Consider the following 16,190-nt stretch of genomic DNA (forward strand, 5'->3'; position numbering starts at 1 on the left):
TAAAATTAGTAAACACCGTTAGGCTTCAAGTTTTTGCATAACGAAATGGAATCTTGCAGATGTTAACAATTCAAAGCTGAGATATTTAGAAACTGTAAAATAGCTCATTCCTGAGTTATACGTTACCTTATTCATTTAAAATTATTATACGAGTAGTTATTGTTCAATTATTATTATTAAAAGGTATTAAAATAAAAACTAAATCTAAAAAAGGTATTAGCTAGTAACTTATGTGATTGTTTTACTGTTATATAAAATATTTAATAATTTCCAATTAACATATGTTTTTTTCGTAAAGTCTCGGAAGAAAGCTCAAAGCTCGAATGGAAAGCTCAAAGTAAAAGTTTTGTGTTCAACATTTTCCATTTAGAGCTTAATAATAAGTAAAACACTGCAATATTTCTTTTATTAAAAGCTGTTGAAAACTTAAATTAAGCTTGTATGGGCCAATCAATCTCCTTTGCTTCGGATTTGTAGGCAAGAGTCGAGCTTTGGCCAGGTGTAGACTTCGTCCTTGTAAAAATTAGACCTAAGTGTCCGGATGGCGTCCATTTGTCGTATTGTTAGCCGTCGGTGTTTTAAGATAGTGTCTCCGACAGCCGGTTTGGCTCCGGTGAAATAAAAGTGGCAGTCATGGTTGTGAATAAAGTCAAGCACAACACAAGAGTCGGGCATATTCCGCAACATTAACATACTTTACGTTGCAACACGCATGCCAGAATAAGAGAACGTTCTTCGTGGTCCGTGTTGTAAAAATGAAGATCACGGTTAGGCCACGGCTAGTTGACGCTTGATTAGAATTGACGGGCTGTCATAACGAGCTTTTGATATTGTAATTACCTGACTACTACATTTACTCTTCTATTCTAAATTGGTCATGTGTGAATGGTAAAAAATCCATTGACAGGGAACTTGATGGATTTTCAAGAGCCGATTGTTGGCCGCTATTGTTTCATTAGCGAGAGCTTTTTAATATAATAATGGAGTTGCCGTTGTTACTGTTGTAATTGACTGTATTTGATTTATACGCAACTACAAGAATCAACGCAAAGTTCAAGTTTATTAATGGTGATGAAATTAAATCGAGATGCGATCTGCCATTTCCCAAATGCCAAGTCTTAATTACTCTCAAAAATCCGGCGAAAAACATTTAATTAGACCGACAAAAAAATGAGCGTTGTTGATTTTGTTTGAGACAGTTTGCGTTATAATTACGCTCAAAAAACCTAATCGTCCTTAATTACAATATTATAACTTGATTATTACTCAGTTTTTCTAACAACTGACCCAATTCCAGACCTGCAGCAAAGTGTTGAGTGATTTAAGGAAAGCTTCAACGCTTTCCAACTTTAGAGTAACTCGCGAGGTGTCGTACCGATGAACACAAGTGATAGTGGTCGATGATAGATAAGGTCGATATATAACCTGCCGTTAGCGAATCGTGCTCTATCATTCATGTATGATCTTACTTCAATCAGTGTTTACAGCTGCACTGATGCACTTTTTGCTATCCTTGGACAGATTTGTGATATCTTGTTTCCTGTTTTTTGGACCGTATCTCTATGATTATCTCGTTACTCGACTATCCTCATATTAATTTAGAAGTTTTTCTCTTGAAACTGTCGAGTTCCGCTCATGTACCACTTTCTAGAGAACATAGAAAATTTGCCCCATTGGACAATTTCATGTCAATATTGAAATAACATTAATATCTACCACAAAAGGAAATAATCTTTCGGAATTTCGACATAAAACACCTATCGTGGAACAATCTTAGTTTTCCATATTTGCAGAGGTTACAAAGTTGAAGCTCGCAATATTTTATAAAATAGAGGAATTCATGTACAGTTTAGTAATAGGTAAAATACAAGTTTAACTCAGATCTACACCAGAGAAAATAATTAAACTTAATTGAAAGAAATGCCATAGAAGGAAGTTTAAATAACCAAAACTAAAAATTTCATGAAATAAAAAAGAATGTAAATTAAAAACTTGTCCAATAACTTTCTTTTAATTAAAGAATTAAAATTGTCAGGTACGTTTAATTAAAAAAAGCCAAAGGTTACCTGTATTAGAGTAAAAGTTGATCATTTTAATTGTCCTTAACATTAAGAGTAAATGACAACAATTTATTAATCTATTTATGCTGTAACATCTTAGAAAGTTGAAAATTTCAGACGGTCCATGTCTCAATATTTTCAGTTTCTTTTTGACCACGCCCAAATTTATACAATAAATCAAATTATGAATGGCCAGTAATTCTTATCACAATAATTTTAAGTTGAAATGTTTTATGTAATACAAATTCAAAACAAGAGAAATTTATATCTATGTACTAGAGAAACAAGTGTTCTTTTGGTTTCAAATATTGTAAAAATCTGTCAAAGTTCTAAAGCTCTTAGATACCAAAAACATTTATTTAAAAGAAAAATTGACTTGATCTTGATGTACCACTCTTCATTTTCGTCAATTGAGTTTAATGCTATGCAATAATAACTGAATATTTTTAAAAACTTTCCTAGAACTGCAACCAAAATATTCCTTACATTTACAACTTGTTTGTTTGTTTACAATATTAAAATTGTTGAAAATCATGGTAATGATATAGCAAAATTTTGACCTTGCACAAATATCAAATTGATTCATTTGTGTGCAAAAACGGACCTTAAAATTATATTTTTCATGCGAAATACGGATACGCATTGTTCTTTTCAACGATTTTTTCTCCTTTGTATTGTATCATACAAATATCTAACTAAAAAATCTTAAAATATAAAATAACCTTTTGGCAGTTCTGCCAATCATGCAACCACTTAATTATGTTATAATAATATGATCATTATGTAACGACTAGTTTGGTATAGATCGGTTTTTTTGAGCAAAACTGGAAGAGCTCATAATAAAAGCAGTGAGTGGTGTTCATGAGCTCCAAGTAGTTTTTTCCAAAACGTAATGCTAAATTTATTGCAAGTCTTAACGACTTGATTTGCCGATAAGCTATTAATTTTGATAACTTAATAAACTGATTTCATTAAGAAACCTTTCACGGCACTAAAAGTACGCAATAAATTTGCTTGGTAGTAGAACAATTACAATCTGTAGTGGCCATGTATGTGTGTAAAAAAGCACCAGTCGTACATTGTTGTGCAAAACGACACATAAAGTTAATAAATCAAAGAATGTAACATGTCTCCTAGACGATAAGTATCTCAAAGAAATGATTTCTTTGCGCTGATTAGTTATTTGCCATGATTGTAGACAAATCGTACTGTATGAAGTGGAAGATAAAATCTTTGATTTTGCATTAATTAATTGGAAATATGGAACAGATCTGATTTGTATGCAGTGTGTACGTGTAGGTCATGCAGAATAAGTGTTGGAGAGAAGAGCGATCAGAGTGCTATAATCAAATCCGCGATCAAAAACAAACATAATCAATCTTGTACTTCTTTCGGTTTCTTCTAAACCGGCGGAAATGGGCAATTGGTTTATTACTTTAATCATTAAATTGATTTTTAAGGAACGTGCGAAGATAATTTGAATGGATTTTCTCGCGGGAGATATATCTCTCATATGGTTTATTTGCTGGTAATGAGAATGGCAAAAAGTTATTTACAGTTGGTTTTAATCTGAAATCTGCGAGTGCCATAATAACATGCGTGGTCCAATCACACCGTGCAACTATGATTCAGGCTGCGGTTATAATTAGAAGCCAAGTTGCACTTCCTCAATCCTCAATAGAGCCGTAGTTATTTGCTCAGTTTCGTCCTAGCATGAAATTTCATTTCGATTTTGTTGAACGCAAGCAACGAACAATTATTGCCAAGGTAAAGGAGGGATAGGAAAGGATAATTCATTTGATCGTCGTGGTACAATTCTTCATATAGCATAGTTGCGATATGTAACCAATAATCATTTTGTCTGGATTGTAGTCGGACAATCGGGTAATGGCGGTTTTTGTCGAGATGACGGAATAATGAGAGGAGTTGGACGGCTCTGGTGCATGTGTATGCAACCATTGCATAAAAGGTAAATTGCAAATATGATGCTTTCTTCGTAAATTTATGATCACTGATTTGATCGTCGAGGTAGGTAAGTCAATAGATAAATTGAGATGTTACCATTTTTACAATTGGGGGATTTATGACGAAATGATCCAAAATTACACGGTAACCGAAGGACAATTTTCTCGTAAATCATTCGCTTACGCTGACACAGACTATAAACAATCGAGGATATGTGCATACGAGCCAATTAGTTCATGTATCTACTACCAATTAAAAAAAGACGTAATGAATAAATTATACACTTCAAATGTACAATAATTAATTTCATTATTACTTATCACAGCTCAAGTGCTAGAAAGATTCGGTTAATCATAGATCATAAGTGGACTTGTCTGAATTAGCTAACGTGTGATTATTAGTTACTTCCAGCTTGTAACAAGCAAAACTCTCAGAGGAATTTATGTACATTCACTTTAAGTTCTTGACGTGATCTATACTCGACTTTTTTTACTTTTTGTAGCAAATTTTCATAAAGATGTCGAACATGATTTACGCCATTGCAACAATGCGTCTTTCAATTACTTCTCATAGGCTGTCACATTTTTAATTTTGGCCCAATTATCCAGCCAAGTTGCAGAATTCCAAGAGGGCATTATAAAATAACAGTCCCAGCTGAAAAAACACTGCTTTATTTTAAGTATTTCAGTTAGATGTTTTGCCAGACCATTATTGTTATGATTATGTAAAATAGCATGTAAACAAGAAAATTAAAGTCTTGCAAACGTGCTACTTTACGACGAAAAATGAACCAATTTGGAAAACGACAAAAAAGTGCAATTGCAAGCAATTGCAACGATATAATGATTCGGCTTAGTGTCAGTCAAGCTTTTGATGATTTTTACCGACCAGTTCTTGGCTCATAGCGACGGTAACTTTAATGACTGACACATTTCAATCAAATCATTTTTAATTGTTCTTAAAGGCAATTTAATAAATATATGCAAATTACACAAAATCAAACTAATCGTACTGGAGATTGAATAGATAAAACAATTATTAATTTAATACGATAACATGGTCTAACGTTCACTGTCGTAAAATACTTTCAACGAAAAAGAAAAATCGGTTTCAAGCTTTCACGTGGTGAAAGATCCACGACAAAAATACAACATTATTCAAAACGACCTCGGATATTCCGAATAGCATTGTTTCACGTCGTCAAAAATAAGCAAAAACGCGTAACGGATTTGTTTCCTTACGGTGTTACATGCGAGGCGTCTACCAAAGAATGAGGGCATTTCTTCTAGATTCGTTATCTCAAGACTGTGTACTACGAGCAGAGATAAGAAGTGCAGCCAGTTTTGCACAAATATGGCTTTTGCTGTTCCTTTATTTGCCCACAATAACTAGCAACTTGCGCAAGTTTGTAATAAAAGTTATTGTAAAATTTATGAAGTTGTGCAAGATGCAAGGTTGATGGTTTCCCGAAGACGCCGGCTTGCGACACCCAGTGGCGTAACTAGGGTCAAGACTACAGGGCGTTGGGGCTTGAAATAATATGCAATGAGAAAATTTACATACGAAAACAATATTTTTTTAATAAAAAAATACAAATTATTGATTATTTAAACATACATACTATGTAAAACTCTAGTAAGTAAGTTTCTAATATGTATATTCAAAAAAAAGAAATTAAAAAATTATGTAATTATAAAAAAATAATTAGTGTCTGAGAAAAATATATTATTGCTAAAAGTAATTGTACACTCTGTCAGCATACATCAATTTAAATGCTTAGCCTGTCTATCATCCTTCACTTTCAAACACAAAAGGCTTTGAAGTTTAGTGAAAACAATCTTATTTATATCTACATGCAAAGTCTTAGATTGTCCATCAGTTTTCCTAGCGGAAAATTTTCTGCATAACACAGCCAAAGCCTCTCCCGGTTGACCTGGAAATATTCTCGCATTGTTGTATGTCCCAAAGACATATCTACAAATCCTCCTTCGCGGTTACGTCACAATATTACATAAATCGTGTTTATTGTTGATCGAGAACTATTAATGAATCTCATTCGATCTGGCATTTTTTCCAATATCTGATCCAGTGTTTTAAGTTTATGGCGTCGATTCCACCCACGGTCGCTGCAAGCCACAAATTGCACAACCCCGTGACATTCAGATTTTCAGTCGCTTTAATTGATACTATAATTAATGTTAGACATGTCATGTGCTGAAAAATTCCGTCAACTTTTACAGGAGAGTAATTAAATCGTGTAGGTCCGGAAAATAAATAATTACTTGACTGAAAGCTTGTTAAGTTTTTATTTCGCTAGATCGCCCTTCGAGTGGTAGGCCTGAAATATATCCTTGCAGCATGTTAACGCATGTCTTTGGTCTTGTTAGGCGATTCTAGCAAATAGAAATAATATTATAGCTGTGCAGTTCTATAAAATACACCGAGCAGGCTAGTTGGAAATTTACAGCACTGGCTAGGATAGCAGAGTGGACATGTGTAATAGCATTGCGGACAAGGTGTTTGCTTATAAATGTTGACATGCAAATTATTTACGAACCATTCGAGTCTTATTTGTTTTGTTTTAAAATCAACAAATTGATTTCTCAATTGAGCAGACCGGACTCCTTGCACGTTAACAGACGCCATTCGAATCGATTAATTCCTTAAATTGCATCTCATTTTTCCCATATTCCTCAATTAAGTTCTAATTGGTCGAAACGCTAATCGATACAAATACTTACACTTACTACTTATTCACTTAGTTAACATTGGACGCGATTTAATTAGGAAAATGTTGAGACTCATCGGGTTTAGTGAAAGCAAACTTGAACGCGAGGAATTTTCAACTGGACTAATAATTACAATGTTACTTTGCAACGGTAATCCTTTTATAGGATTTTAATGGGTCTCTGTTCTATACACTTCACAGCGTCTATTAGTTTAATGGGGACTATTAAGAGGAACCACACAAAAGTGTTTGGAGAGGTGTAATTACATTCTACACCGAGATCATGACTCAAATTAGGAGGAGTCGCTGGTGATGAGGAGGCGAACTCGACGCCTATATCTCACCTCTACCAGTCTCCAACCACAAAACAAGACATTTACTAGTTATTCCAAAATTTAGCTCAATTTATTTTAAATCCAAACTTCAAAATAATTATTTATAGTAAGATAAGCAAGATCCTTATTATTTCTAATAAAAATAAAAATTTCAATTTTACGTATATGTATGTAATACATTTGATTATCAGCCTTACTTAAAGCTAATTTCAAAGTAGAAAAAATTACGTTACCTATCCCTATGTTTTAATCAAAAAATGTGGACACGTCCAAAACTGTTTCCTAACACAAAAACAGAAAGTTAGTTTTGGCTCCTCCAATAGATGTATTTTATTGCTAATGGAGTAATTTTTTTATTTATTTTTCATATATTTTTAATTATTTCGAAAAATCAAGGCAGCTTCTTTGTATCAAGTTGTTTTTAGTATTAGGGAAAATTATATGAAAAACACTGGCTTTTCTTGGCTTGAGTGCTTTATTTCTTTCGCCTTCGGCTCGTTAAATGATACTTATTAAAAATAACTTTCTTCCCTTGTTCCATAAGTACCTAGCTGTAGATTTTATAGTACAAGCCCGTAAAATGGTGTAGACTTTTATTTTAATTGCCAATTCTATAAAAGGTAACTTTACGATTTATATATAAGTAATTTATTGTTTTTCACACTCTAAGATAAAGTTTTATGATTTTCTTTAAGTTACTTGTGATATAAATAAAATAAGGTGGGTATGTAGAAATAATTGCTGAAAAATTGAATGAAATACTTTTTATTTCGTGTTAATTCTTTTTTATTTAACATTATTTAATATTATTTAATATGCTTAAATAAATAAAATACATAAATAACAATTTCATTTTGTATATTAGAGTTTATTTTATCCAAAAAAAGCAACACTTGATTACTTTATTTTTATAAATGTTTTATTAACTACTGTAAGTTGTATTAATTTTTATACAGCCAGCAGAGTAAATAACAATTTTATTAAGTTATACCACAAACCGAAACTAAGAAATTTTGAAAGTTCTCACCTTGTTTTACTTCCATTTTAAATCATTGTGCATTGTTATTTAGTCTTAGAGTATTTTTATTAAAACTTTACTTTTTTCACATCCGTGTCTTTAATTTTGGCAAAAAAATGCAATAACATTAATAAGAAGATTAATATTAACATTAATAATACAATATTTGAACACCATTAGAAACATAATTAAAAAAAATATCTACGTGTAATTCTATATAAAACACTTTTAGATTATTAGTAATAGTCCTGTGTTTCTGTAAAAAAATTTTTTTGGATATGGAGAATTTAAAAACAATGAACTGAACTGTCGTTGTTTCCTTTTTCTGTGTCAGGTACGTAACTCCAGAGGGACCTGAGTGGGCCCACCAAAAATTGTACTGGCCTACCCTTTGGCCCACCTGCTCAAAACAAAAAAACATAAAATTTTCTAAAAAAATAACAAATTTTACTGTTTAACATAGTTTTTTTACATTACAAGTATCATTTCCCGAAACATTTTTCACTAACATTAAGTTTTTTAAGACATTTAATTTTTTTATCATAACATATGAGTTTTACTTAAACCACCTTAAAAAACTTTGGACCTATCGTGGCCCACCCAAATATGAGGGCCTAATTCCATGCCTGTAATCTGTGCTATGAGATAGGTAATAATTTTTTTAGAAAATAAAGAAATAGGACTGTGTTAATTTATCTTGACAAACAGAATATTCAATTCATTGTGCTTTAAAATTTATTTGAAACACTGTCTTGCTTTGTGTCACAAAATTCAAAATTCGGTGGAAAACGTTCTGATAGAAATAGCATTCTTAGCCAAGACCTTTTCAATCCCCATTCCCGCAAATTGCCTGAAATTAGCACTTTATCATCCGTATCATAAGTGCAACAACACCAGTTCGTTTCTCGGCTGAAGTAGCAAAACAGAAACTGGCAAACCATCTTGACCTTTGGTAGCAATAATGTAGATTCCTCGCCATTATTACCTCCACTAATAAGTAATAATCTCCATGGTGTCCGAGATCCCGTTTTTGACCTCAGCATTGTCTAAAGCCGCCCCAATCCTTCCTCGTTCACAATTTCCACTCTAAATATAGTTGAGCCATAACTAGCTGCCAATTGAATTCCTGTAGATCGTGCAAAGAACTCGAATTGTAGGTGTAGAGTGCAGAAAAGCGTGTGCGTGATCAGCTGTGGCCAAGAGGCTAAGCGGCAGCGGGTCTACTGACCTGGGCCGTTACGGGCGACCCGGCCCTCCTCCTCTTATGCAACTGTTGCATTGTGTGTCAACATCCAGCACCTATCAATCAGCAGTGCACACGCGACAGAGGAGGAGCGACGCCGAAATCGGGTGAAGGCACATGAAAGGAGTCCTTTGAGTTTATAGGATTCAATCATTAATCATTGCAACATTTTATTTTGTGTTGTTTATAATTGCGTTGACCAACACGAACGGTGCAATTACTGCGTTTAGTGCATTTTCTGCAAAAATCATGACACAGTTAACGCGCGCTCGGACAATCGGCGATTCGACGCGGGGCATTTTTACGACTTTCTTTTCCTTTGATAATGACAGTTATGTAAATGATGATTTTTTTTATTCAATCTGCAGTTTCATGCACGCGGACAAGAGCAAACCGTTTAAAAAGCGAGTTGAAAAACCGATTCCCTGGTATCGTGAATATCGAAAGTTTCTCAATGATATTGAGTAATGTTTGTCTAACATGGATCTGTAATTGTGGACGGATCGTGCACTGTCTGCAATGATATGTTGTTTGCAAACAACGAGATGAGTCCGGCTCGATCCGAAGATACTTTTTTTTTATTGGAAAAATTATAGAGGCTTGCCAAGAAAAAGTCAAGGTATATCTGTCTCTAGAAGAATTTAATCCGATCTAACGGTTTAAATTAGAACATTTCAAAAGCTGAAAAATTTGTAATTGCAATTGTTTTTGTAAACCATGATACGCTAATTATTGTGTGTTTGATAGCTTTGGAAAATTACATGGTTGTATGGCTTTAATAGGCATTAAATTACAATTTTCTTCAAAATGAAAGTCTAATATTACTCACTATAAATGACCTATTTTCGACTCTACTCAAATTATTCTTGGATATAATTTAATGACGCAAAACAGTCACTTAACTCTGACACGCAGTTTTCAGACCGCGATTCTTAGCTACATGTTACACACTCTGAAATATAACATAGTTGTGAGAAGACCTCACACGCTCCAGGATAAAGAACCATTAAATCAAAAATTTCTGTAGATAAATGAAAAAAAACAACTCTTTTTAAGTTGTTTTTAAACATAAAAGCTGGGAAAGTAAATCAAAGTTAATCAATTAAAAAAAAAGTATTTAATACTACTTTGAACAAACGACTATTTTGTTTTGAGTGTTGAAATAAAATCAATATAAGTGCATTAAATTTAGTCAATAACAAAATTTGTTAAAAGCTTCAATATTTCTTAACAGCTTTTTTGTAATTCAATTTTGTACATTTTGCATAATGTAATTCAGTGATTTTTATAAAATAGTGAAACAAAAGGTGGAAAAAACTTAAATAGGGAGGGGAACGTGTCTTTGGTAAGCAAATTCATGATTAAAATATAGATTGAATCTTGTGCATGTGCATATAACCATATTTCATAACGAGTCCGAGTGCCTATCACAGAAATATCAATTTATGCTAACAACATACTCATTTTCATAGCCTAGCTACTTACAGATGGTGCAATACCCCGTACTCCGTCATTTGCGATTTTCTGTGTACTACTAATTTCGCAAATTCAAGCAAAAAAGCTATAGTTGCGCACTCTAATACTCGTCTCACGAAAGACAATCAATGACAGAAAGTAATGAGATTTTAATTTGCAATGTCAATCTTTTATGGATAATTGAAGTTGATTAAAAAGTAAATAATTAAGTGAATCGGAATATGGCTTCCAGTGACTTTATTATTACAGCGTTGCGACATGAATTGCTCTCTAGTGAAGGGCAAGAGGCCACCCTGTAACCGTGACACCAAAAGGCCTCTTTTTCCGAAATTCGACTCGCCCACGCTGTTATTTATGTTCGGTGTGATTATCACTTTCCAACAAAAGATGGAATCGCATTTTTGGAAGTGTTGGGCAATGTGTTTTTTAGTAGTGAAACGTGTAATTAACGCATGATAATTTATGTTATTATATGCAGGAAAAATCTTAAGCCCCCACAGTGATAAGAGTGGACTAGATTCGGGCGACTTTCATCGCCAGATGAATATTCAAAAGAACAATATCTCATCTCGAGGAGTCTCGATAAATCGTTTCGCCTGCCAATATTTCACCGATTTGCATCTGAAAGAAATTAAAGGCTTGTGTTGGCGCCTGTTTCGAAATAAAAGAATGCTAAAAGCGATTTTATACCCGGATCGAGTGATTGCTTGATGCTGTTAAAAATCCGATGTTGCACCACTTTCTATTTATGCATTCTTGCTAATTACGAGAGCGCCACCTACACTGCTCCATGTTTATTTATTTGAATTCGAACGACCAACTACCGCAATACATTCTTAATTATTTATGATCAATCGACCAATCGCAAGCCACCAACAGGTGTTTAATGAAAATTTTATTGCTATTTGACACTAGGAGATAGATTGTGATATATGATATTATGCGGTGGGTTTGGTCGCACACTTGCAATGAATAAATGCAGCAAATATTATATAAACATTAATAGGGACCTACTTGCTATTCCAAATGCTAATCAGCTTGCAGGCAATGGGAAAATTGCCTTGCGCTCACCTTGAGGCTCATCAATAAAGGTACCATCATGCCCAAAAAATGTTAAATTCTCACATTTATCACCAACGAAAAAATACAAACTAAGAGGCAGACGAAAAAATACCTTCCGGTCAATTGATAATACGGCGGATTCCAGACATAGCGAAATACATGTAAAGATGCATTTAAGAAGCACTTGAAATTATTGCCTTTTAACTAATAACGATGGCATTTTAATATCAAACTTTATTAAAAACAGAATTTTAAGTATCCCGTAAATTACAAGCAACTACTGTGCTATTAAAATAAGTATAATGATAATAAGAGGCATGGGAGCGAACCAAAGAAATATTTTTTTCAACAGTTGACAAATGCTTTCCATGTATTTCATTATGACACAAGAAAAAATACCTTTTTCGACCTTGATAAGCAAATATTAATAATACACTTTAATAATAGTTTTCTATAGTATTCGGCTTTTAAATCACCTTATAAACAAGCTGGTCGATTAAAAACGCCACACATTTTTAAGTCCATTGCTACTTAGCCATATGTCAACTGAAAAGCCAGTTAAAAGAATAATTTAAAATCAATTATTGTATTATTTTTTAGTTTGCAATTGCTGCAATGTTGACATACTTTTTTAAAATTTTGTGAAGTTTTAAAATACAACTGCACAGATTTCGTTTTCATCTTTTCATAACACATAAAAAAAAGTATAATTCATATTTTTTCAAAGCTGTTTTAAATTGTGTTAATAGACATTTACCTAAAAACGTATTTAAATATGCATATGCTACGTCTGAAACTTTAAAGCACTTTTATAAACAAAAATGTGAAAAATATTGTGCAGTATGATCCTCCATTAGCTCTTTTATTTTATACTAAATACATGATTCAAACCACCTTATTTTGGGTGATGATACGGGTGGTGATAAAGGGCAACCAATTGAGTTAAAAGTTCCCATGACAAAAAACTGTTTGAGCCTTTTTTTTACATGATATAGCTCTCCAGAGGTTAGTTTTTGAGTTAAGTTTTTGGCCGTTCAGATCATAAAGTAACCAATTTGTGTCTTATAATGTACAAAACATTTTACAAACTAGCAAATTTAACAATAAATTAAATCTGACAACATCGAAAGCAAAAGAGCCAAATTAACATTGAAATTTTTCTCAAAAAAAACAGGCTTAAAAAAATACATTTTTATGCTTAGCTGAAAGTTTTCTATCACCATTCGAGAGTTAGTCCGACACTTTTAAATCACCCTACATTTGTAAAAATCTAAAAAATCTAACTAAGCAGAAAATTATAAGCTTTCAGCATTTTCTCGCTCTGAATTGTTAATTATATTATGGTTTTATCCAATTTTTTAAAGATTTTTTTGGATACTTTTTCTACTAGGTTTTGATCATCAATATTATAACTTATAGAATCTTTCATTTGAGAAATTTAAAGAAAAATATAGTTGTTGATAATTCGTTATGTAGAAACTTTTGCTATAATTTTTATTGAAAATAAATTTCTTCACATTTTTTCTAGTTACTTCCCGATGAATTTTTTTAAGGAAAGCAATTTCTATAAGTTACTTTACCATTTTTTAATATCGCCAAGACTACCCAGATAGTAATCATGAATTTTAATTTTTAATTTTATGATGCATGCTAACAAAAACTTAGTTATGTCTTCAATAATGAATAGATTTTATCACTTTGAATGCAACACCTGACGCTGCTTTTAGAAATTAATGACCATCTCGTTTTAAATTTCTCAATAAAATAATTTAACCCTTTGTTAATAAATGCTGTCTGTCTCATCAGTTTGATGGAATTGATACAGATCGAGATATAAAATAGAATAGATTGATTGACTAAACTACTATTCTGTAATGATTTCCTCGTAATACAACCTTCTATTGATATAAGAATTCAATAACTGGTCTAGACCTATTTAGAGAAATTTGAAAATTAAGGTCTTACATAATAATTATATTGATAGTTTGATAGGTTAATGTGATACATTGTGATGTCTTGAACAAGCCGCGACAAATATCTAAACAGCTTTGACAATTAAACAATAATATCAGCTTATTCGATCTTGTTTGTAGGCTAATTACAAAACAAATGTACCGTAGCGATTACAATTAGGGCCGGTTAATTGGCTGGTTAGGCACTAACCGCAACCCCGTTGGTCGAGGTGATACTATCAGTTTCATGGCATTCGCTATTGTTTCACGCAACTGAAATCAATTCCGGAATTTCGCTCTGAAAAATGAAAGATGACTCACCGTCTCCTGAAGAAGATCCAACATGTGAGCCTCCATCTCCTGAAAAAAACCAACTCTCATCAATTCTCCAGCTCAATTACACAAACCGAATTTATCAGTCGCTTTATTGCGCGGCTATAAACTTCATTCATAAGTTACGGTTTTTGCGCTGTTGCAGTTTTACCAAGATGGTCACGTAATTCGGTTTGAAATTATGCTTAAATTGGGTCCATGTTCGCGACGATTTACTGGAATCAGCATAGGCTTTTGGCATGTGTATGGACTCTTTGAAATATTTATCCACGATATCTGAAATATGTCAGCGGCGTTTAGAGGTAGGCTTCGAACATTGCTTCATAAATAATAAAACGTATGCAACATGTTCCATCTCGACGATGCGGGATCATCCCGAGAGCAACTTGCTTGTCGGACATGTTCAAGCGTGCTTGTGCATTTTATACTTTTCAACCTTTCCTCGTACCCATAGGCGCACCAATTAAAATCCACAAAGAACTGCTCGACTGTGACAGTTTTTAGACACTCTCCACGTAATTACCTAAAGCTTTTGCCAAATTTCACCTTACATAAATCAAAAGTTTTCTAGTCGAAGCTAATGAACCGATTTTGAATATTTTGTTACATTATTAACACACTGAACTACACTCATAATTTGTTTCTTCCGATACAAACGTTGTTTTTTTTGTTCTGGTTAAGCTTTATTTATTTACCAGATAACATGCTGAAACCCATTAACATAAAAAACAGAAATTTGCCACAATTAGTCCTCGCATTAAAAATTCTAACCAATTCAAATTAGTTCCTAACTGCTACAAATGTCTGAAATTTGTCAAAACACGATCTTGTGTGGAAAAAAACATTTTCCTTCTTAACGATAAACTGTAAACAGTTTCTCAAGATTTAACTTGCCTAATTTGTTCATATAAAAAATCCCATCTAAATCTATAAAATGTGAGCAACAATTTATTTGCTTATTTGGATAATTGCCCTAGCCAGAAGCAAAGCTAGAAGCAAGGTTTTGAAGAAAGCCTTCGTGTACTTTCTGGTGCAAAGTTAACGTCGTGAGTGGAATTTTAATTAATACACAGGAACAAAATGCATTTTTCTTCGCTAACAAGCACAGGATATGTCTTGCAGTAGCAGGAGTGGCGAATGACGCAGTAAAGATATGAAACACAATAGAGAAAATACAGACAAAAAATAATAATGAGAACAAAGGAGAAACGTAAAACGCACAATTAGAGCACGTTTGCAGGAATTTGCAATCTTCTCTGTGACTAATTGTTAAAAAAATGGAAATATCAGAGCGGAAACTGCCAGCAGAGGAATTTAACTTTTTCCCAATTGTCACTCTTACTCTCATCTGCTCTCATTCGTGTTGTTTTCTACGTGTGCCATTGTTAAATTGCAAAAAAAACAGTTTTTTGCATCGATCAATGACGTGTTTGATAACAGGCCTGGCAGCTTCCTAATGGCGGGTTCTGCATTCGCGTCGTCATAAAAAAGATAAGCCGTTTAATGTAACATAAAATATGTAGGCGATGTCTACACAACAAAAACAAGGTATCACTTAAAACCTGCTTGAAATTATAATCTGGAAATAACAATTTAAGAATGGTCGGTGAATCCACTAAAGATCATATTGGCACCGATTTACAAGCCATTACATTGGTCGTCCAGCCTCTACATTATGCCGAAGACGTACATAAACACATCCCGAGTGCACCAACTGAATAACACGCACTCAGTGCACTGAAAATCGCAGCAAAAAATTGATGACTGCTTCGGATATCGTGTTTTCATTGAAATACGACACTCGAATTTTGTGATTGATTTAATTTAAAAGAGGCAATTTGGAGGATGTGGGTGGACGCGCAAGAGAAGATTTCGCTTGATGATCATTGATTATGGATAATTTCAGAGTTAATGGTTATCGATTTTTCGGGCTTTTTATTACAGTGCGCTGAAATGCGTGATCGACAATAATTTCGGGGTGGAAAAGTATCCGCTCATTTTACAACAAAATCAAAAGA

At 33.2% G+C, this 16,190-nt stretch overlaps 1 protein-coding gene across 5 annotated transcripts in view; it reads right to left on the reverse strand.

The window, feature by feature from the left end:
- The window catches only part of LOC123014148 (paired box protein Pax-5), a 90,751-nt gene that overhangs the window by 60,440 nt on the left and 14,121 nt on the right, over window positions 1–16,190 (reverse strand). For all 5 annotated transcript variants that reach the window (XM_044413074.1, XM_044413079.1, XM_044413075.1 and 2 more), the window contains exon 3: window positions 14,161–14,199. In XM_044413074.1, the coding sequence (XP_044269009.1) occupies window positions 14,161–14,199 (39 nt within the window). The remainder of the gene's footprint in view (window positions 1–14,160; window positions 14,200–16,190) is intronic.

Source organism: Tribolium madens, unplaced genomic scaffold (assembly GCF_015345945.1).
Source record: "Tribolium madens isolate multiple individuals breed KSU strain unplaced genomic scaffold, Tmad_KSU_1.1 Scaffold_97;HRSCAF=244;Tcas5.2_LG3a, whole genome shotgun sequence".
NCBI classification, from domain to species: Eukaryota; Metazoa; Arthropoda; class Insecta; order Coleoptera; family Tenebrionidae; genus Tribolium; species Tribolium madens.